The sequence below is a fragment of the Mauremys mutica genome, chromosome 1, assembly GCF_020497125.1.
Source record: "Mauremys mutica isolate MM-2020 ecotype Southern chromosome 1, ASM2049712v1, whole genome shotgun sequence".
NCBI lineage: Eukaryota > Metazoa > Chordata > Testudines > Geoemydidae > Mauremys > Mauremys mutica.
Genome location: NC_059072.1, coordinates 110,626,306 through 110,650,233, shown reverse-complemented (window position 1 = coordinate 110,650,233; position 23,928 = coordinate 110,626,306). Strand labels below are relative to the sequence as shown.

Genomic DNA, 23,928 nt, shown 5'->3' with positions numbered 1-23,928 from the left:
TCTTCGTGATGTTGTTCAGCTTCCCCAGCAGCTTCTTGTCCATCCTGGAGTCTTCTCCTCAGCTCTTCCTTCTGCTTTGGTATAACAGGGACTGGTTATCTGAGGCAAGCATCCACTTTAGCAGCTTTCCCGGCCACTATGATCTACTCTTGCTCTACATTTGCATGTGACATTTCAGAGCTATGTCTCTGCCTACTGTGCAGATTGCTTATAATTTAATCTGCAGATTCCCAAGTCCCAGTAGCTCACACTTCTACTCCCCTGCTCCCCTTTATCCCATCCTGAACTGAAATGAGTTTTGAGCCACTTTTGAAATGAGCCAACACCATGGCTGATGAGTTCCAGTGTAGACAAGTGCAAAGAAATGCATGTTGGGAGGAATAATTTAAAATAAACACATGCACTGAGGGCTTCTGAATTTGTTTCATCCTCTCAGAAAAGAGATCTAGGTATCGCTATGGTCATGTCAGTGAAGATGTCTGCACAGTGTGTGGTGCTAGTTAAAGATGCAATTGAGGCTGCATTAAGAAAAGAGAATAAAACAGACAACACTGCTGTTTAGTGGATAGCTCAAAGAACTGAGAGTCTGAAGAACTTGGGTCAGATCCTCAACTGGAGCTATGCCAGTGTGCACCAGCTAAGGATGTGGGCCGTGGTTACCATTCTGGGCTTTCCTATTGCTTAGCTGAGTAGATCTTGGACAAATTATTTGGCCTCTCTGTACCTCAGCTTGCTCCTCGGTAGAATAGGGACAATAATATCTACTTTTGTAAAGCGCTTTGAGATCCCCAAATGAAAGGTTCTATAGGACTGCAAATGATGATTATGCTATAGCTGAATTCTGCTTTCAGCTTTGGTGAGTTCATCTCAAATTAGAGAAAGAAGGGCAATCGAACTGAGGATGGTAGTTACTGTATAAGTAGACCAATTGCACCTTTTAATCTTTTCTCATAATACAAGAACAAGAGGAGACCGAGAGCAACAAATTTAAAATGGATTGAAGGAAATCTTTTTTTCCCCTCATGCACTGTATAATTAACCTGAGGAACTCACCATTGCTGGATAGTCTTGAGAAAACCAAAATGTAATAACTTAAAAAATGGATTAGACACATTTGAACTTGAACAGCATCTGTGGTTCTTATAGACTAGATAAAACATTATAAAGGCTCTGCATCCTGATGCTTCAGGGCATAAACAGATCACCAGCTGGGTTCAGAAAGAAACTTTCTCTCTGGGTATATGTTTGCAAAATTAGTGGAACTGTCAATGGGGTTTTTATGTCTTCTAAAACATCCAACACGGGTCACTTGCAGAGGAGATATTAGGGTTCATGGACTATTGCTTTGTTTCAGTATGGCAACTCTTAGGATGCGCAGGATAAAAGCAGATACGTCTGTTCCTTCCAGCAAAGATCGCTCTGGGGAGATCTTTAGGGCATTCCCTCCCGTAATGTATATAATCCTTCCAAATCTGTAGTGGGGAGAAAGGGCAACATATGCGGTGCCTCCAGCTTCTTCTTAGCTAGAAAGCAATGGTGACTGGGTGAAGTGATAATTTCTTCAGCCTGATTACTTTGTCATTTGCTTGTGAAAGGTAGATCATGCAAACCTCGTGTTCAAGGGCATGCTGAATCCCTTCATGTCAGGTCCCACCGTGTTCCACTACATCATCCAGTGCTTGCAATGGGTGTGCTGGAACCACAGAAAATGGTGTTTATTTGGAATACATTTGGAAAAGAAAACATTAATACTACTACTAAATATAATTTGTAGAATATGGATTCCTGTGCAGAGGTGTCTTCTGTGTTCTCCTTGCTATTGTTTGGTTTATTTGCTTTTGAAAAAGAGCTCTTTCCACAGTCATCCAGGATTTCCCTTCCACTTGATCCTGTAGAGAAATCCAAGATGAAAGTTTTTCTTTACACAATGGACAGCATGTGGAACTCTTTGTCAGAAGATGGTGTGAAGGCCAAGACTATAACAGAGTTCAAAAAAGAACTAGATAAATTCATGGAGGATAGGTCTATCAATGGCTATTAGCCAGGATGTGCAGGGATGGTGTCCCTAGCCTCTGTTTGCCAGAAGCTGGGAATGGGTGATGGGATGGATCCACTTGATGATTACCTGTTCTGTTCATTCCCTCTGGGTCACATGGCATTGGTCACTGTCAGAAGACAGGATACTGGGCTAGATGGACCTTTGGTCTGACCCAGTATGGCTGTTCTTATGTTATGTTCATGATACTCTATTGACTTCAGCAGATTTACACCGGGGATGAATTTGCCCATGCTGTATTTAACATCACAATGTGTTCCTGTGGAAAGATTGTGCAATGTCACACAGACTATTCCATGGGCCTGTTTGAACCTGGAAAGTGATATCAGTAAAGCTGGTCCAAAAAACGCTTTTTCCCCCATATGGAAAATTTCAACTTTTCAGGAGAAAAAAGAAACCCACCACACTGAATATTTCTGGCCAAAGTCAGAAATGCTGCCTCATGGGAGTTTTCTGGTGCCTTATGTCCAAATTCCTCTAGGGGTGGACAGTGGGCTCCCTGGCCAGACTATATATCCCTTGATATGCTGCAATGACCCCTCTTTACTGAGCCACTGCAGTGCTTCATGGGAATCACATGGATGTGGTGCACCATGGAAGATGTAATACATCTGGGGAACCCAGCCACAGAGAATGAGGGCATGAGCCATCCACTTCAACTCCCATTAAGAACCATGTCAACATTTGGAAATTGATTTATTTTTTTATTTCAGCAAAAAGTTTTGATTTCCAAGTTTTCAGATTTTAAACAAAAAAGGTCAAAATTTTCTATGGAAAGTTAACACTTCATGGAAAATTTTGCTTTGTCAAAAACCCCAATTTGCCTTAAAAAAACCATTTTGAGGGAAAATATTGGACCAGCCCTAGATACCATCTAGGACAATTAAGCTGAAAGCTCCAGGTGTATCCGTCTGGTTACTAGGGCTGAATATTCTTCAGAGAGCCCCTCCACCCACAGCCACACAGTTAATCTCACAGAACTGTCTCTTGTTGACCTACGGGGCACATTACAAAGCCTGTGTATACCTACAGGTTTATGTGGGGGGGGGGGTGAGCTAGGTTAGGGAGTTCTTTTAGGCCCAAATTGTTAAGAGTGGATGCCTAAAGTGAGACACCTAGCCATAGGGGGCATTTCAGAAAAATTCAGGTGGGCAAAATTTGCTTTCATGATGACCACATCTCAAGGCGGGGGGGGGGACAGAAGGGGAGGGCAAAAAGTGGAAGACATAATGGAGCATGGGTGAGGGTGAAAACCAAGGTCTAGCAAGGGACAACTGCCCCTCTTGCCCCATAGCAAATAACGCCCCTGCACCTATCTCCATATTTAGGCATCTAAATAAGCAGCCTAAATTCCAGAAATACATCCCTGCTGTATGGAATTAGAGCTTTCATTTTAGTAAAGCATAACTGAACCTGGACTTGGCATGAGTAATTTCTGAAGAACAAAAATTCTCACACACACATACACCCCTTACCTCTCTCTTTCTCTGTCCCTTCCTCTGGTGGTCAAGGTGCAGACCGTTTCTATGACAACATCGAGGACATGATTGGTTATCGGCCATGGCCACTGGTTAAGATGTGCTGGCAGGTTGTCACCCCTGGTGTTTGCCTGGTAGGTACAAACTATAGTGAGGCATGTTTGTACAGGGATCCTAGAATGTGAGTGAAGAAGAGAATTTGAGAGGGGCACTAGTGTTTCACAGAATTGCTGTGGAGGAGCAGTAGCTTCTCGGTAGTTGAAACTGGAATCAATTTCCATTGTAAAGCCTTGTCTTAGGTCTGGAAATTTCATTTAGCCTGAAAATTGGCATATTTATTCTGCAGTCAAAGGAGAATGTATCTGCAAAGCCTGAGGGGAATTGATCAAATCATTTTTGAATTTCAGCCCATTAAAGAATTACCGTGTTCTGAAATGTTCTCTTCTGTCTACATTTCTGTGACTCCCACTAGTTCAAAAACATCTTGTTCCTGCCCCTTGCTTTCCATAAAGTCAAGTCACTTTGAAAATGCACCCACCGACTATGTTTGAAGAAAACAGTTTATAATTAAGGAAAGATATTAACTATTTTTGTCTCATGCCCGGTTCCTTTTCCATTGATTTCAGCAGATGGTATGGGCCTAATCCTGCTCCCGTGACCGTCATGACATTCGTTTGCCATTGACCTCAATGGAATCAGGATCAGGCACTATGGCCAAAATCTTCAACAGCTTGGATAGGCACAAATAGCTTTTGGAGCTGCCACCTGAGGGCTCCAGTGGGAGTTGAAAACAATCAGGGAGTTTTCAGAGCTGCTGCTTGGTCATGCATGAGTTGCTGAGAGCTCAGTGGTTTGAGTGCTCTATAGGGCTGGGTGCAGGCTGAGAGCTTATCTTTCAATGAGTATTTTCAGAGAGGGCCTTGGGTGCTCCAGGGCTCTACTCAGAGCTGAAAAGTCAGTCCTGTCAGAGGCATGACTAAGCCAGGAGTCACCAGAGAAGGTGCCCAAACTGCAGCCCCTGATTGGCTGCTCCAGAGTTTCTGCACCCTGACTACAGAAAGCTTACAAATAAGGACCTTCCTCCTACACATACATTGGAGAGAGAGGGAATTTCCTGGAGGTTAAGAGGATCCATGTTGGAGAGGGCAAGGCAAGGTAAGGATTTGGGTAGGGGCTGGAAAGGTGGGGGGATAGGAGGTAGAAGAGCACTGAGACTCACATCCCAAAGGTTCAGGGGAGGGGTTGATGAATGGAAAACAGCACGTGGGGGAGGGAAAATTCCAAAACCAAAAAACGTTTCAAAACTCAGTTAAGGCTGGTAAGTAACAGCAGTGTACATACCCATCACAATATTTCCAACTCCCAAACACTTAGGAACAAGTATATAGCTAGGTAAGGAGATCACAAATCTTCTACTGCTTATACATCCCTTGTCAGGAACCGTCTCTCACCACCTGTTTTTGACTCACCATGTACCCACCTGCTATTCTGACTTTTATGTTCTTCATTCCTCAGGCGACCTTCCTATTTTCACTGATCAAGTACACCCCCCTCAAATACAACAACTGGTACGTGTACCCTCCGTGGGGCTACGCTCTGGGCTGGTTGATGGCTCTCTCTTCCATGATCTGCATTCCACTCTACATCATTTTCATCTTGCTGAAAACCAGGGGATCACTAAAGAAGGTAAAAGAAGGTCTGGAACTTCTAGGTCCCAGATTCAAATCCAGCCCAGGTCATCAGTGACTAAAGACTGTGTGAGTGCTTCCCCTTGGCTTGTGTGAAATGAACAGATGGTCTCCATCCAGTACAATAGAACCTCAGAGTTATGAACCCTTGGGAATGGAGGTTCTTTGTAACTCTGAGACGTTCATAACTCTGAACAAAACATTATGGTTGTTCTTTCAAAAGATTAGAATTGAACATTGACTTAATACAGCTTTGAAAGTTTACTATGCAGAAGAAGAATGCTGCTTTACCTTTATTTTTTTTAGTAGTTTACATTTAGCACAAAACTGCACTGAATTTGGGTTTTGGTTTTTTTGTCTCTGCTGATGCCTGGTTGCATACTTCCTGTTCCAAATGAGGTGTGTAGTTGACTGGTCAGTTCATAACTCTGACGTCCGCAACGCTGAGGTTCTACTGTACTAGACCGAAACCATCTCGGCAACTGGTCCTAATTGAACCTCTTGTTGAGAGGCTTAGAAGAGAGGCCACAGAGGAATAGAAGTGTGGGGAATAAAGTATCCTCCTGCTCCCAGAGGTGGCCACTGTGGATCACATTTGAGACACATGAGTGGGACAGTGGGGATGAAGATAGTCCTTATGCTGCCCGTTCTGTCCTTGATCTATGGCACTGTCAGTACAGCAGTTTTCACGATTGTGAATGTCATTCAAACAATTCAATGCATAGCATTTCTTTAAAGGGATAGACATAGAGGAGGGCCTGGTTCACTGAGGCCTGGCACCGTGTTCGTTGGTTACATCTGTGTAAAGTGGGCAAGCGACCAGGGGCTGCTAACAGGGAGTTTCGCAAGGGAGTTCTCCAGGTGAAAGAGGAGCAAATACAGCACCCTTGGGGTAAGTGACTGTCTGTAGTGTGTGTTTGTTTGTGTTTGGGGGTTACTTGTTGTGTGCAGAGCTTGTGTTTGTCCATCTGTTTGTTTGTTTGGTTGTTTGAAGGACCGTGTGCTGTGGCTGGCAGTGGGAAGCTGTGAGCTTCAAAGGAAGGTTTGAAAGCTAGAAGACTCTGTTAATTGGCTGAGCCTTAGTCAGTGGGTGGGGCTATCAAGCAGGCCAGGGCTTCATAAAGCAGTGCGCAAGCGACCAGGGGTTGCTAACAGGGAGTTTTGCAAGGGAGTTTGGAAGGGGAGTGGGAAGGGGGCAAGGGCCCCTTGCTGTTTTTCTTAAAACTATAACCTAAACTACATTCAAAACTTCTTGATTTTAAACAAAACCCTTTAATTAACTAGGAGACCATGCAGGCAGAAGCCCAGCAGCAGAGTGGGGGCTATCCAGTTTATTGCGCTGAGTGCAGCATGTATGATTACATGCCCTGTGAGCAGGTGGCATATATGTGCATTTGCTGCAAGGAGCTCCTGGCCCTCAAAGACCGTGTATAGGCTTTGGAGGCCAGGGTGGCAGAACTGGAGGAGCTAAGGGTGGCAGAGAGGTATGTTGACGAGGCTTTCTGGGACACTGTAGAATTGTTCCACCTCCGGTCAGACAGCCCCTGTGCTGTTGAGGAGGATGAAAGGTCCAGGGAAGCAGAGCAGTGAACGGGAGCAGAGGGAAACCTTCCCATACTTGGGACCCTCCTTCCAGATGATGTTGGGGTCTCCTCTCACTCTGAGGTTATCCCTCCGGGGGAGGGAACTCCAGTCACTAGGAAAAGGCAGGTGTTAGTAGTGGGAGATTCGATCATTAGAAACATAGATAGCTGGGTTTCATGGATTGTGTTCCCTTTTATCCCATGACAACTTAATTTACGTAAGAGCTTGCCTGGTGCGAAGGTTGCGGATCTCTTGAGGCATTTGGATAGACTTACATGTAGTGCTGGGGAGGAGCCGGTGGTCGTGGTACATATAGGTACCAATGACATAGGGAAGGGTAGGAGAGATGTCCTGGAGGCCAAATTTAGGCTGCTAGGGAAGAGACTGAATCCAGGACCTCTATGGTGGCATTCTCAGAAATGCTCCCAGTTCCATGTGCAGAGCCAGGTAGGCAGGCAGAGCTTCAGAGTCTCAATGCATGGATGAAATGATGGTGTAGAGAGGAGGGGTTTAGATTCATTAGGAACTGGGGAAACTTTTGGGATGGAGGGAGCTTATACAGGGAGAGATGGGCTCCACCTAAACCAAAGTGGAACCAGACTGCTGGCACTAAACATTAAAAAGATTGTAGAGCAGTTTTTAAACTAGGAGATGGGGGAAAGCCAACTGCTGCAGAGGAGCATGTGGATCAGACAGAGACTTCTCTTAGGGGAGAATCTAATGATAGAGAATCTCCAGGTTATAGTCAGGAGCAGAGGATGGAAGAGGATAATGTAAGGGCCAGATCAGATGAGAAACATTCACATAAAAAAGATTCTGACACATCAGAAAAGGGCAGACAAATAAACAGTGACAAGTTTTTAAAATGCTTGTACACAAATGCTAGAAGTCTAAATAATAAGATGGGTGAACTAGAGTGCCTTGGGATAAAGGAGGATATTGCTATAATAGGTATCACAGAAACCTGGTGGACTGAGGACAATCAATGGGACACAATCATTCCGGGGTACAAAATATATTGGAAGGACAGAACAGGTCATGTGGGGGGAGATGGAGGGGCACTATATGTGAAAGAAAATGGAGAATCAAATGAAGTAAAAATCTTAAGTGAATCCACATGTTCCATAGAATCTCTATGGATAGTAATTTCATGCTCTAATAAGAATATAACATTAGGGATCTATTATCGACCACCTGACCAGTACAGTGATAGTGATGATGAAATGCTAAGGGAAATTAGAGACGCTATGAAAATTAAGAACTCAACAATAGTGGGGGATTTCAATCATCCCCATATTGACTGGGAACACGTCACCTTGGGACGAAATGCCGAGACAAAAATTCTCGATAGTTTAAATGACTGCTTCTTGGAGCAGCTGGTACGGGAACCCACAAGGGGAGAGGCAACTCTAGATTTAGTCATGAGTGGAGCGCAGGAGCTGGTCCAAGAGGTAACTATAACAGGACCGCTTGGAAATAGTGACCATAGTATAATAACATTTAACATCCCTGTGGTGGGAAGAACATCTCAACGACCCAACACTGTGGCATTTAATTTCAAAAAGGGGAACTACTCACAAAATGTTAAACAGAAGTTAAAAAGTACAGTGACTAAAGTGAAATCCCTGCAAGCTGCATGGGCGCTTTTTAAAGACACCATAATAGAGGCCCAACTTAAATGTATACCCCAAATTAAGAAACACAGTAAAAGAACTAAAAAAGAGCCACCATGGCTTAATAACCATGTAAAAGAAGCAGTGAGAGATAAAAAGACTTCCTTTAAAAAGTGGAAGTCAAATCCTAGTGAGGCAAATAGAAAGGAGCATAAACACTGCCAAATTAAATGTAAAAATGTAATAAGAAAAGTCAAAGAGGGGTTTGAAGAATGGCTAGCCAAAAACTCCAAAGGTAATAACAAAATGTTTTTTAAGTACATCAGAATCAGGAAGCCTGCTAAACAACCAGTGGGGCCCCTCGATGATCGAGATACAAAAGGAGCGCTTAAAGACGATAAAGTCATTGCAGAGAAACTAAATGGATTCTTTGCTTCAGTCTTCATGGCTGAGGATGTTAGGGAGATTCCCAAACCTGAGCCGGCTTTTGTAGGTGACAAATCTGAGGAACTGTCACACATTGAAGTGTCACTAGAGAATGTTTTGGAATTGATTGATAAACTTAACATTAACAAGTCACCGGGACCGGATGGCATTCACCCAAGAGTTCTGAAAGAACTCAAATGTGAAGTTGCGGAACTATTAACTAGGGTTTGTAACCTGTCCTTTAAATCGGCCTCTGTACCCAATGACTGGAAGATAGCTAATATAATCCCAATATTTAAAAAGGGCTCTAGAGGTGATCCCGGCAATTACAGACCAGTAAGTCTAATGTCGGTACTGGGCAAATTAGTCGAAACAATAGTAAAGAATAAAATTGTCAGACACCTAAAAGAACATAAATTGTTGGGCAAAAGTCAACATGGTTTCTGTAAAGGGAAATCGTGTCTAATCTATTACAGTTCTTTGAAGGGGTCAACAAACATGGGGACAAGAGGGACCTGGTGGACATAGTGTACTTAGATTTCCAGAAAGCCTTTGACAAGGTCCCTCACCAAAGGCTCTTACGTAAATTAAGTTGTCATGGCATAAAAGGGAAGTTCCTTTCATGGATTGAGAACTGGTTAAAAGACATGGAACAAAAGGTAAATTAATGGTAAATTCTCAGAATGGAGAGGGGTAACTAGTGGTGTTCCCCAAGGGTCAGTCCTAGGACCAATCCTATTCAACTTATTCATAAATGATCTGGAGAAAAGGGTAAAACAGTGAGGTGGCAAAGTTTTCAGATGATACTAAACTGCTCAAGATAGTTAAGACCAAAGCAGACTGTGACGAACTTCAAAAAGATCTCACAAAACTAAGTGATTGGGCAACAAAATGGCAAATGAAATTTAATATGAATAAATGTAAAGTAATTCACATTGGAAAAAATAACCCCAACTATACATACAATATGATGGGGGCTAATTTAGCTACAACAAATCAGAAAAAAGATCTTGGAGTCATTGTGGATTGTTCTCTGAAGATGTCCACGCAGTGTGCAGAAGCTGTCAAAAAAGCAAACAGGATATTAGGAATCATTAAAAAGGGGATAGAGAATAAGAAGTAGAATATATTATTGCCCATATATAAATTGATGGTACGCCCACATCTTGAATACTGCGTACAGATGTGGTCTCCTCATCTCAAAAAAGATATACTAGAAAAGGTTCAGAGAAGGGCAACTAAAATGATTAGGGGTTTGGAGAGGGTCCCATATGAGGAGAGATTAAAGAGGCTAGGACTCTTCAGCTTGGAAAAGAGGAGACTAAGGGAGATATGATAGAGGTATATAAAATCATGAGTGATGTGGAGAAAGTGGATAAGGAAAAGTTATTTACTTATTCCCATAATACAAGAACTAGGGGTCACCAAATGAAATTAATAGGCAGCAGGTTTAAAACAAATAAAAGGAAGTTCTTCATGCAGCGCACAGTCAACTTGTGGAACTCCTTACCTGAGGAGGTTGTGAAGGCTAGGACTATAACAGCGTTTAAAAGAGAACTGGATACATTCATGGAGGTTAAGTCCATTAATGGCTATTAGCCAGGATGGGTAAGAAATGGTGTCCCTAGCCTCTGTTTGTCAGAGGGTGGAGATGGATGGCAGGAGAGAGATCACTTGATCATTACCTGTTAGGTTCACTCCTTCTGGGGCACCTGGCATTGGCCACTGTCGGTAGACAGGATACTGGGCTAGATGGACCTTTGGTCTGACCCAGTATGGTCGTTCTTATGTTCTTAAGTTAGAATGGGAGCAATTTGTACTAGTATAAAATGATGACCCGAGATTCAGAGAAATGGAGAGTCTGGCCCAAACTGTTTGGAACTGCTTCAAATAGAATATAGTGAATCAATGGTGTGACCAAGTAGAAATGTCTCCTATCATCTACCTTTCCTCTATAGGCACGTGACCATATCTGTCAGTTCTTTCCAATGCATCCCTTTTCCTGTCAGCCCTTTGATTCTCTAGCTGAGTGTTGTGATGTGATGAGAATGGAAGGAGCTGTGTAAGAGAAGGCTCTCTTGCCAATACCATTTGAGACCATGAAAGGATAGGGAAGAGGCCAGTGTAGATGAACGGAGGGACTTGGAAGGAGTGCAGAGAGAAACCAGACTTGTGCATTTGGCTGGAACAAGTCCATGGAGAGTTTTAAAAAGAAAGAGGAACATTTTGGACTGGATGCTGGAGAAAATGGGGAAGCAGCAGGGTCATTTGAAGCTGTGGCTGAAGGTGAAGTGTTGATGTTTTGTGGGACAAAGGTACTTTCATTTAGTGGCTGCCAGTTTATAGGAGCCCAAATCCTGAAGCCCTTACTCAGGCAAAACTCCCAGTGACTTCATTGGAAGATATGCCTGTATAAGGAGTTATGGGTCCATGGTCAATGGGTGATACACAAAACAGTGGTCAGGATCGTCTCCTCACAGGATGTGGCTCAGAGGAGGACATCTCAATGAGGACCTCCTCCTTGGCTAAGTCCTCCCCTGATCATTCCGTCTGGGTGGCCTGGCATTTGCCTACTGCAGAATGACCTGCAGCGGCTGTCGCTACACTGGGAAGGTGCTCGTGAATTTGCTCAGCTCCCAGGGGACCAACAAACACCTCGGCCTTCCTGGAGCGGGCCAGATCTGCAGTTCTATGTGCAACCGATATGCCTGACTACGATGATGCAAGGCAACCGTAATGCTGACTTAACTGGCTAGTGGAGGATTCCCCCAATGTGGCACAGAGCTGTCATAGCAGCATCTATCTCTACCCCTCCCACTCACTGGTGCAGAGAGTGTTAATGGAAAAGGGAGTTTGACTGAGGCAATGCTATACTCCGTCAATGCCTGGCTCCCAGAAAGGCCCCCTGAGGACACAGGCTTCTGGGCTTAAATTTCCAGTGGAGATCAGCTGCCCCCAGGATCAGGGGGAGTGAAGGTGCATAGAGCACCCTCCTGAGTTGTGCCAAGTGCAAGTCCTGGATCAGACACTGGCTCTTTACCTATGATCTCCCCCTTACTCCTTACCAGTGTCTCCCCTGGCCAGGGCTGCCCCAGATAACTCTACACAAGGTGTATTACCTAACCCTGCCCTGGGCTAGGCAATCTCACCAGGGTCAGTATGGGCAGGACATATGACTTTCTCCCAGTCTATACAAAGCTGCCTTTCCCCTGCCCAGTCCCCTCTTCTTCCATCACAGGGATCCTGAACCTGTGGAGAGCCTTATGCAAGGTTCTAAGGTGTGTGTGTGTGTGTGTGTGTGTGTGTGTGTGTGTGGCGGGGGAAATGGGGCCATGGAGGTGGCCACCCCCTATTCCAAAATCCACACACACTGGGTTACTTCCTTGTGAAGACCTGGGGAAGCACAATCTCTCCCCGTTTGTCCCAGTTTGAATGACAGCTCAGGCTGATGGAAATGGAAATGAATTGGGGAGGGTGGAATGTAACTCTGGGGAGCTGGGGGGAGTTATTCAAATCTCGCTCCATGAGATGAGTGGAGAGGAGAACCCTGCAGTACTATTGCATCAGGGGAAAAAACTGGGCTCACAACATCCTTTCCAGCTCAGTCACCTCAGGGAAGGTGAATCCGTGCCCATGAGGCTCTTATTTCCTGGCTAGGAACTCTAACTTAATTAGAAGTGACAGGCTGTGTGGCAGTGCTGATTAGTGCCCACCTCAGGTGCCTAATGAGTTACAAGGCAAAGCCCCATTCAGAGGAGAGGGGGAGAAAAGCCTTGAGCAAATGGGGAAGGGAGGAAGGCAGAGAAGACAGTGGAGGAGTGCAGCCTCCTGGATTGGAAACAGCACTGGGAGTCAGGAGACCTCCCTTCTAGTATTGACTACATCTGTGCTCTTAGGCAAGTGACTTGGCTTTACTGGCCCTCTCTGCACAGGGGAAAGGGTGCTTTTATCAGCTGGACCAGCTTTATGCAGTTGAAAAGGCCCTTAGCACCTGGGCCTAGTCTACACTGATTTTGTAGCAGTATTGCTATTTTGGCTAGGATTGTTGTTTTTAACTGGAATGGTTATACTGGTACAACCCTTAATGTGGATGCAGTTATATTGGTATAAAGGTGCCTTTTGTGGCCATACCTTAATCCCCTTCCCACACTGGAATAAGCTAGACTTGTATAAGCACTTTTATACTAGTGGAACTGTTCTTAGCTTTTAGCTGTGGAATCTCCTGAGCCTAGTGGGGCATGAGGCAACTCATTTTCCCCACTGCTGTCTGTCCAGAGCAAGATGTTTGTAGTCTCCATGATGGCAACATCATTTTCACTCATCCTGCAATAAGTCATTCATTGTCCTCCATGCCTTCTTTTCCCCCCAGGAAGAATCCAATTTAAGACACACCTTGTGCTTATGCCACGGGGTTACCTGATGGTATGGCCAAACCACCGTAGCAGTCTCTGTCTGATCACAAAGGTCCTGGTGGATTCTCCATCATTGACAATTTTTAATTCAAGATTGGATGTTTTTCTAAAATGTAACTTCTATGGCCTGTGTTATACAGGAAGTCAGATTAGATGATTACAATAGTCTCTTCTGCCCTTGGCATCTATGAATCACTGAGTCCTCAGTCTGCTGACCCATGTGATGCAACACTTCCACATTGGTTACATGATCTTTCTAGTGAGTTCCTTAAATTCTTTTTAAGCAATGCTTGTGGAGTGTGGAGTGCTTTCAGCATACTCTTGTGTACTTCTGCCATCTGCCATGTTCCTGGGCGCACAATAGAACTGTACAATCTCATTTTTGTGTGTAGATGTGTCTTACTCTTCCAGATGTTTGACACATGGGAAAATGATCCACTGGCTTTGCCAATTCTTACCTTCACATCTTTAGTGAGATGGCCATTAGCAGATATTGTACTTCCAAAATAGATTAAGTCATTAACTCTTTTGTACTCTTCTCCATCCATCACACATCTGCCCGTGTTGATAGCATTCTCTCCTATCTCCATGATTTTGATCTTCTGTAAACAGATACAAAGTCCCACTTTGGCTGCTTCTGCTTTTAGATTCATAAAGAGTCCTTTCATTCCATCCCGGTTGGTATCCAGCATGACTATATTGTCTGCAAAATCTAAGTCTTGCAGCCTATTTCTTGCCTAAACAATACCAGTGTTCTTGTCAGTAGCTGTCAGTCTTATCATCACAAAGTCTGTGCCAATATAGAAGACAAATGAAGAAAACATGCAACCTTGCCTTATGCCAGTAACACTCTTAAACCATTCTGTGACTCTACTTTTGGTCCTGATGCAACCTCGCCAGACAAAGCTTTTATCAAATTAACAGTCTTTGCTGGAACTTCATAGTGTCTCAAGATCTTCCAGAGGGCATCTCTGTGCATGCTATCAAATACTTCAATAAAATCAAGGATGTTAAAACTATATTCTTCAGGTATTCTAAGCCTTTCTCAGTGAGTCTTCTCAAGGTGAAAATCTGTTCCAAACATGACCTACCAGATTGAAATCCAGCCTGTTCTTCCCTGAATACTTTATCAATAGCAGTTTTCATCCCATTCAAAATGATAATACAAAACACTTTCCCAGGTACAGCTAGGAGTATCACCCTTCTCTAGTTATCACAAATAAGCTGTTCTACCTTTTCAGGGATTTTGCAGATAACACCTCTTCTCCAATCTTTGGACAGGTGTCCCTTCTCCAGACCACTCCAACTGCCTGCACATGTAATTCACCAGCACTTCCTCCCCAGCATTTAACATTTCAGCATTTGTTTTATCCTAGCCTGGTGCTTTAGCACTCTTCAGCTGGTTTATAGCCTTAGTTCCTTCCTCCGAGGTGATTACTTGTAGTGGTATAGATAAGACCACTATGTCTTCACATTTCTCAGTATGTGTTAATGGTTCTGGCTGGTTTAGCACAGCCTGGAAATGTACCATCCAGCACATTATGGTTCTCCACAGTTGATATTTGTATTTGCAAATCTGTGACAGATTCATCAGATTCATCTTGTCTCCGGGATGTTTCTGTAACAAAGAGCATTTTTGTGAGACCAGTGGACTGCCTTTAGTTTGGCTCCTACCCTTTGACCTTTCTCTCTTGGATGACCCTACCAGGAGTTCTACAGCTGCCAACATAGCTCTCAGGGTACCTGGAGCACACAAGCATATGCACCATATCAAGGTGCAGTTGCTGGGGAAACTATAGCTGTCCTCACACTGGAGGGGTGGTTATTGCATTAACAAGACCGATAAAATTAAAGTGGTAAAACTTGTGTGCAGATAAGACTTCAGCTACCTAGTCTACAACACAACCAGCTTACACAACTGAAAGAGGTTAAACTGTCTTCTATTAAAGGTAGATGGGGGCCTTTGTGACTTAACTTTCCCAGCTGTAAAATGGGAATGATACTTATCCACCTTTGGTAAGCCTTTTGAGATCTACAGCCAAAAAGTTCCTGTAGGTGCCAAATATTTTATTATGATGTGTTAGTGCTAATTTACAGTGAGCTCAAGTGACTGATTTAGTCAAGTACAGATAAGGGATTTTTGTGTTTACCTCTCACTTTATATAATGTCAGATATAACTTCCATGGACTTTTTAACTGCCTCCTTATAAAGAAACTTCCAAGGACATGGATTGGAAATGCAGGAAGGGGTCTGTCCACCACCCCCCGCCCACACACAAAAAAAAGAAAAATCCTCAATGAATATTTGTTCTGATTTTGAAACGGAGTTTCCCTGACTGTGCTTGTGCCCCTCTTTCATTCACTGCCTATGAATATTTTAAGCAATGCATGTACTGGCAGCAAAGCTCCAAGGAACAGCATGCTGTATTTAAAGTGAATATTGCAGTATATTCATGGAAAGCACATTTCTAATTGGTAATTGTGACTATTCACACCAGCAAGCTGACTCCCAGAGTTCCACTGGGCCAATCAGGAAACACAAACATTGTTACCTTATGTGTCCAGTTAAAAACAGCTCAAATTCCAAACATGGAATCACAAACAAGCTACAGGCCAAGAACTATGCCAGAAATTACTGGATGAATATTTTTGAATAAATTAGAGAAAACAACAATCTGTTGGCAGGCAATTCACAAACAGAGAGCGAGAGTGTCAAAATTAGTTATATAAATGAGTTAATTGCTCAGCCCTGTTTGTGATACGGTCTGTAATCATGTGATCAGATGAGTGGTGTGTGCTGAGCCAGACAGTCTGCGTAGAAAGACACATGTAGCTATGAATATCAATGTCTGTTAGAGAAGTGTTTTGATGCTCAATGAGTCTGAAAACCACTTCTTTGTGGTAGTCTCAGGGAGTGCAGGGTCTCAGGAGGGTATAGGGTGTGAGACGAATGCTAGAAATATGGAGGAGGGAAAATCTGTAGCTAAAAGCATCTCTCTCTATGAGACTGCTCTGTGAGTAGGTGTGTGCAGTGGGATAATAATATTACCTAGCGTTTTCCATCCAATGACCACAAAGCATGACACAGCCTCTAATGAAAGCCTCCCAGGACCCCTGTAAGGAGGACAATATTAGTAACCCTGTTTTACAGTTGATGACATTGGTACAAAGAGCTGAAGATGCTGATTTTTCTATTGACGTGGACTGGATCTGTGACTGAGCAGCACTTCTTTATTATCAGCCCTCCGAATCGGATGAGTTCAGAGGAGCCACAACTCCCATTGAAGGCAGCGGAAGGTGTGACTACTCAGCACCGCAGACAAATTAAGTCACAAGGGGCTTGTCTGAGGCCACTGGAGATGTGAGGCAGAACCAGGAATAGAACCCTTGTGTACTGATTCCCATTCCTGTGCCTTAAACAGAAGACCATCCCTCCTCCCATAAAATACATCTCTAGTGTGCCTTGTGATACATGTGTCCCAAAATGTAAACAAATAGCAACATTGTAAGCCTGGAGGTTGAATAATCATGGATGAGAACTGGCTAAAGATCAGAAAAGTAAAGAGAGAGAGAGAGAGAGAGAGTGTGTGTGTGAGAGAGAGAGAGAGAGAGGAGATGGAGGAGAGGAATGGAAAGTGGAGAGGATTAGCTCTCTGAAATGCCTTTGCCCACAGCAATTACTGTGGATTGCTATTGGGTGTCAGTTTGTTTACCAGTTTAATTAACAGAGATTCCCTCCATCTGCCTGTCTCTCTGCAGAGGCTAAAGCAACTCACTTCCCCAGCGGAGGACTTGCCTCAGCCAAAGAAGCACCGGGCTAGCGTGTCTGAACCATTGGAGAGCCCCAAAGCAGAATACAGGATCTCATCCCCATCAACCAAGGAAGTGCTCATAATCACAGAGAAGGAAACCCACTTGTAAAGCATGTGGGAAAGGATTTCGCCTTTGCATTCTAGAGTGATTCCCCCTCTCATTGCTGAGGTGGCTTCTCTTCACACCTGGGACAATGCACTCTTCATTTCTGCCCTGCTCACCTGAGGCAGAGCCATCCTAGTCAGTGACTCTGGGACATCCTTCTCCCTCCCCAAGTTTATCAGGTAGTTAACTATACAGACTTGGGATGGCAGTTCTTTTGACACCGCTGGGACAGCTCTCTCCTTCTGCACCTGGGAAAGAGCAGTGTGACTTCACCAGAGGCATTTAGAGCCCTGACACTGACAAAAGGAACAGTAGATATAAAATAATGGGGAAAGGAAATTGCAAAGAGTAGAGAGGTTCAGAAGTAAAGTCAGGAAGGCAAAGACACAAAATGAGGGGGTGTGAGCAAAAGGAATAAGTTAACTGGGTTATAAGTACATAAAAAGAAGGAGGCTGACAAAGGAAAGTGCACAGGTAGGTCACCTACATACTAAAGAGGCTGCAGTGTTGAGTAGCTATTTGGCTTCAGCTGTCACTCAAAGAGTGAGTGACAAGATACTTAACATAATCATAGTTAATGAAGAAAGGGAGAGACCACAGGACAGACTCAGGATGGAACAGGCTGAAGGATATCTGGGTAACTTGCGCTAATTCAAATCAACATGGGCCAGTGAAATTCATCCTTAAGAGCATGAAGCTAGCAGAGAGCTGGCGATTCTTTTGGGGAGAGCCTGGAGTGCAGGGGAGGTCCCACAATATTGGTCAAGTGTAAACATAGCACATAGGGGCCAAAAGGGGCTCCAGGAATTACACACGAGAAAACTTAACTGCGTTGCCTGCAGCTGGCTAGAAGAATCAACAGAGATGTCGATAGGCCTGTTTCCCTGCTACCCTGCACTTTGTGGCGTCATTTACACCAGGGCAAGTGATACCACATCAGAATGGCAGCTTTTTACACCACTTTGCCCTGGTGTAAATGACTGCACACAGCGCGGTCAGGCTCAAAACCTGAGCGCCTCCAGGCAATTACATGATAAATAGTAAGGCAACGAATAGCCAAGATGAGTTAATCAGAAAAAAGTAATGCCAAAGTATCTTAATCTCTTTCTTTGACAGGATAATGCCCAAAGGAAATGCAGGGACAGGGCCATCCTTAGGATTTATGAGGTCCTACGCAGTATTATTAAACTGGTGCCCCTATGCCTGACTTGGGGCACAGCCACCACCCCTGCCCGCGGACCCCCAGAACTGCACTCCCCCTCCCCTCCCCTCATTGCTGACACACACCGAGCTTCATACGCAGCAGATGCTGCAGCAGCCCGGGCTCGCAGTCTGGGGGGGAGGGACGAGGCAGCAAAGGATACCGAGCGGCCCGGCCTGCCTCATGGCGGTGGAGAGTCACAGTTCCCTGCCCTGTACACTCTCTCTTACACAGAATGTGCTGCGCCGGCGCATTCGGCTCTGTGAATATGGCCTCTGCCTAAGGAGACTGCAGCGTGCGCTGGGTGTGTGGGAACCGACCCGCTCTTACCTGCTGTCCCGGTGATGCCTCTAATTTTTGGGTGCCCTATGCAGCCACATATGCCTCAGGATGGCCCTGAGGAGACCGGAGGTATTTCAACTTGAATAAGACATTAGATAGAGTTTCACATGACAGTCTCCTATGGAGACTATAATAATAATAATTGGAGATATACCTATCTCCTAGGACTGGAAGGGACCTTGAAAGGTCATTGAGTCCAGCCCCCTGCCTTCACTAGCAGGACCAAGTACTGATTTTGCCCCAGATCCCTAGGTGGCCCCTTCAGGGATTGAGCTTATAACCCTGGGTTTAGCAAGCCAATACTCAAACTACTGAGCTATCCCTCCCCCATGACTGAATTCAAATGGAACAACTATAAACTGAAATGCCAAAAACTACATCGATGTATATCAAGGCTGCACAGTTTTAACTTCAGCTTTTCCTGTGATTTTAAGGGCCCATCAGCCATATTACCTCAGCTTCGTGGCACGTATATTGGTACATAGACTGTGTGACATAATAGCAGCCTATTGAACTGAAGCACACACTGAACCAGAAAAAGAGGAGGAGCAAATACTACACACTGTGGGACTGGTTCTCCATTGCACTGCACTTTGTGGGTTTGTCTACACTACAGCTGGGAGCGAGGCTCACAGCCCATGGGGAGAGACTTGGTGCTGGTGGGGCTGAAGCTAGTGCACTAAAAATAGCAGTGTGGACATTGCTGTGCTGGCAGAGGCTCAGGCTAGCCAGCCCAGCTTGGATTCTGTTTCATTCCTGTCCAAGCTGGGCTGGCTAGCCTAAGTCTCTGCCCGTGCAGCAACATCCACACTGCTATTTTTAATGCTCTACCTTGAGTCCCACTAGCGTGAGGTCTGTCTGGGCAGTTGACTCCCAGCAACAATGTAGACATAACCTGTGTGGTCACTGACACCTGTGCTGAGTGGGCATAAAACACTAACACTGAGGCAAGTGAGTGGAAAATCCATGCCTCTTGTGTGCAATGCAGTAGCATTTAGATTGCTGTTGGGGCCTTAGCTTTTGCTCCTCTTGTGAACGTCACTGTGCAGCCTTATTGTTGAATTAGCACAGTTTTTTGTGTTTAGTTTCCTTTCCTTTAAAAAAGAAAGAAAGAAAGAGATTGCTGGTGCAAGTAATATTTAAATGGCCCCAATTAATTGTCAACATTCACACTTCATGGAGGTGAATGGTTGAAAGATGTGGAAATTTGGTTGGAGACACTTTTTGGCAAGTCCGGGTGGATAGCAGCCCAGCATCGCATCTGGTTCACTGCAAAAGTACAGCCATCGCAAAGAAAACAGGGTTTTTTTTAAAAAGAAACTTTAGAATGAGCAGAAGGCAGCAAAGTTGTGGAATGGCCTGAAAATTATGAGATGAATTGTTTCCTGTGTTCATTATTTTCTCCTTCCCTTGTGTTAATACTGATGTGGCTTTTACTTGGAGGGTTGCTGTATGAGTTTCAATAAGACAAACGTTGCCTCAGACAATGTTCCTCATACAGATTGCCCTAGCAACAGCCTGAGTGCAGCAGCTGTGGCCAGCCTGGAAGTCTGTGCAAATGTGCAATGTAAAGGCAGCAGAGCTTTATAAGACTGCTAAAATTTGAGCAGATGCCCACTGAGCATGCTCAGAAGTGAATTTTTCCACTGCTTATAACTGCTCTATTGTTATTTCCACTAGCACCTCTCCCCGCTCCCCAGCAAGCGGAGCACAAGTGCTCGCAGGATTATGCCTAGGCCAATTTTGTTTTTTAATTCCAAGTTTTAGGCTTCAGCAGTTTTTCTCGCATCCTCGCTCAAAAGAGTGTGGTACAGTATTAGAGGGGGAGTGTGTATTTTAATCTCTCTCCAGTAATTCATGTGGCAGAAGGAGAAGGTTGGTTTTGTAGCTCAGGCACTGGAGTGAGACTCAGGCTATTGGAGTTCACTTCCAGGCTGTGACAGACTCCTTCTGTGTCCAGGGGCAAGTCACTTGAAGTTTCTGTGCTTCATTTTGTAAAATACTAGGGATAATAATACTTACAACCTCTCTGATACGTTGGGAGGATAAATTCATTCATGTTTGGGAGGTGCTCAGATCTGATGGTGAGGGGGCTGTGGAAACACTTGATAAATGATAATCTTTGCACAGAGGCCAAGGGTCAGATTCTGATCTGAGACTTGTTGGCATAAGTGTGGGGTTGTATTAACAAAAATATCACCTACGAGGAAATGATTCTCCTCTACTCACCAGTAGGCGGACCTTGGTGCATCACTTTTACATTCAGGCAGCTCCAGTTTAAGAAGTTAGAAGGTGAAATGAAAATCGTGAAAATGATCTCTCTTGTGTTTAAATAAAATTTTGATTTTTTTAATTAAAACCAAAAAGTGTTCAGTTTTTCCTTTTCCTCTTTTCTTGCTTTTTCACCCTTTGTTTCTTTTCCCCTCCTCCCCTTCCAGTGGCAAAATGGAAAAGAGGGAGTGTAGCAGGGTGCTGATGCAAAGGCACCCAATTAGCCCCTGCTCAGCCAGCCCCAGTCGGGGAAATAGATTGGGGCTGGGGAGAAGTCTGGTGCCTGGCCTCTAGAACTGGCTGCACCTGTGGGCCTGAAGGTTCAAGGGCTATAAAGGCTGGCTGGCAGCCAGAAGAGAGGGGGAATGGCTAGGGGAAGGTCAGTCTCCAGGCTGAGGGCAGACTCTGTGCAGAAGAGGAGACGGTAAGGCCTGCTCTGTATATAGTATATCACTGGTGGTGGGAGAACATGTATAAATAAATCCATGGGTGCTGCAGAAGGAGAAGCCTCTCTGTGTTTTATTGGGGCAGCCAGTGGGCCCCAGGAAGAGGGGTGGGCAGAGGACCCTGTTACAGGGAGGAAAGGAGGTGAAAAGGGGAGTTAAGAGAGAGAAACCGAAAAGCCAAACCCCACAAATTTTTGCTTAAAAAAATTCACCAACATTTTCAAGAAATAAACAAAACCAGTTCTTCTATAAACCAAACCAACCCCACAAACACACCCAACTTCTAAACCAGAATGTTAGTGAAATTTTCAAAAGTGTTTGTAGATGTTTTGTTGGTTTGTTTTTGTTTTGTGACCAGCTCTACTTTGTGGCAGTGCTAGAACGAGTAAACACCCCATTTCCCCTGCCCCACCCCCTGAATTAGTAGAGGTGGGTACTGAATCAGAAAAGGAGATGGGCTTTTATAGGATTGGAAAAACTTCCCTCAGCTGGAATCCTTGCTGTGATGAAGTGGGGGATTTTCTTGTTTTTTTTTGTGGTTTTCCAGTGGGTTGCATGGAGAGGGAGTTTGTTGTTACAGAGGACCGGAGAGGGAACTTGGGACCCCAGCTGATGGCCTGGAGGACGGATACCCCATTCTGGTGGTGGTAGATTTTGCTACTCGCTGGCCCAAGGCAGTGGCCTTGTCCTCTGTTGAGGCAGACACCATGGCAGATGCACTACTGACCATCTTCAGCAGAGTGGGGTTCCTCGAGGAGGTCTTTACAGACCAGTGGTCTAACTTCATGTCAACCCTTCTCCAGTTCTTGTGGGAGAAGTGTGGGGTCTGACACACCGGGGCCTCGGCGTACCACCCTTAGTCCAATAGGCTGGTGGAGAGGTTCAATGGGACCCTAAAGATGATGCTGAGAACCTTTTTTGGACCAGCACCCGCAGGATTGGGACGAGTATTTACCCCACCTGCTGTTTGCCTACAGGGAAGTGCCCCAGGAGTCCACAGGGTTTTCCCCTTTCGAGTTGCTGTATGGGAGAAGAGTGAGGGGACCCCTGGACTTGATGAGGGCCGAGTGGGAAGGGAAGGCCTCTCCTGATGGAGACTCAATGGTGGAGAATGTACTGACTTTCCGGGAAAAGCTCCTGGAGCTCATAGGCTTGGCCAGGGGAAACCTAGCAAGGGCCCAGAGGAAGCAGAATGTCTGATACGACTGCTCAGCACGTGCCTGCTCATATGCTACTGGAGACCAGGTGATGCTCCTCATCCCCGTGAGGAAGAACAAGCTGCCAGCTGCCGGGGACAGCCCCTTCAAAGTCATCAGACAGGTAAATGAGGTGAACTATGTAGTGGAACTGTCCAACCAGGCACACAGCCACTGGGTGTATCATGTGTCAGTTAGACTCAGGACTCAGTTTGTCAGACGGCTCTGTTTTATTAGCACAGTGCTCTGCTAATAACACCGAGATAACGTGAGCAAGACACAAACTATCTTATTTATACAGATAAAAAGGTGTGAACGTAACAAGATAACAACAAAGGAAGCAGAATCTGATAAGTTTACCTGGGCTAGACATGCATATCTTATTTCCTTACTAACGATTACTGATCTTCTGTTAATGTTTCACCATTAGCTTAAGTGGACTCATTGTTTATGTCTTAATGTTTCTTTCCCTGACACCTGTATTTCAACATTTTTTATTTCTGCCTAAAGGTACATACAGCATTTCTTTAATCCCTTCTTACTTTTACAATATAATTCATTCTACTTTCACACATGTCAACATGATGAAACCGTACTGGGACAGGGAGAAGCTGGTGCTGGCTGTGTGTGGGAAGTGGGAGGAGAAGGGAGAGGATCCCCTTGTGGGACTCCTCCCTGAGGCTGGGGCTGGCCCCTCACTGGAATCAATTCCCCTCGCAGACCAGCTAACCCCTGCCCAGCAAGCAGAGATCAGAGAGGTGCTGCATTCATACCGGCAGCTGTTCTCCAACCGGCCTGGGCTCACTAATCTGGCTGTCCACTGGGTGGAGACGGGAGCCAACCCTCCCATCAGGTGTTCCCCATTCAGGGTCACTGGGAAAACAGCCCAGGACCTGGAGAGAGAGGTCAGGGACATGCTGGCTTTAGGAGTGATCCAGCCCTTGGGCCTCACCTGTGGTGCTGGTCCCCCAAGAAGGATGGGTCGATCTGGTTCTGTGTGGACTATCGGAAGCTCAATGGCATCACCATGTCTGATGCCTACCCCATGCCTAGGATCTCATTGATCCTAGGTAAGTTGGGGGGCGCCCAGTATCTCACTACCTTGGATCTTACCAAAGGCTACTGGCAGGTGCCTTTGGACCCGGAGGCCAGGGCGAAGTCTGCCTTCACCACCCCAATAGGGCTCTTCCAGTTCCTGGTCCTGCTTTTCAGCCTCAAAAGGGCACGGGCCACCTTCCAGTGCCTGGTGGATCAGTTGCTAAGGGGGATGGAGGACTTTGCTCGGCGTACATTGATG

The 23,928-nt window shown here is 45.1% G+C and overlaps 2 protein-coding genes across 6 annotated transcripts in view; both read left to right on the top strand.

The window, feature by feature from the left end:
- The window catches only part of LOC123351519 (sodium- and chloride-dependent betaine transporter-like), a 75,214-nt gene extending 54,137 nt beyond the window's left edge, over positions 1-21,077 (top strand). For all 5 annotated transcript variants that reach the window (XM_044990928.1, XM_044990914.1, XM_044990908.1 and 2 more), the window contains 3 exons: positions 3,568-3,668; positions 5,050-5,220; positions 17,017-21,077. In XM_044990928.1, the coding sequence (XP_044846863.1) occupies positions 3,568-3,668; positions 5,050-5,220; positions 17,017-17,178 (434 nt within the window). In that variant the 3' untranslated portion in view covers positions 17,179-21,077. The remainder of the gene's footprint in view (positions 1-3,567; positions 3,669-5,049; positions 5,221-17,016) is intronic.
- LOC123351545 (sodium- and chloride-dependent GABA transporter 2) overlaps positions 1-23,928 on the top strand; it is a 503,805-nt gene that overhangs the window by 361,139 nt on the left and 118,738 nt on the right. The window lies entirely within an intron of this gene.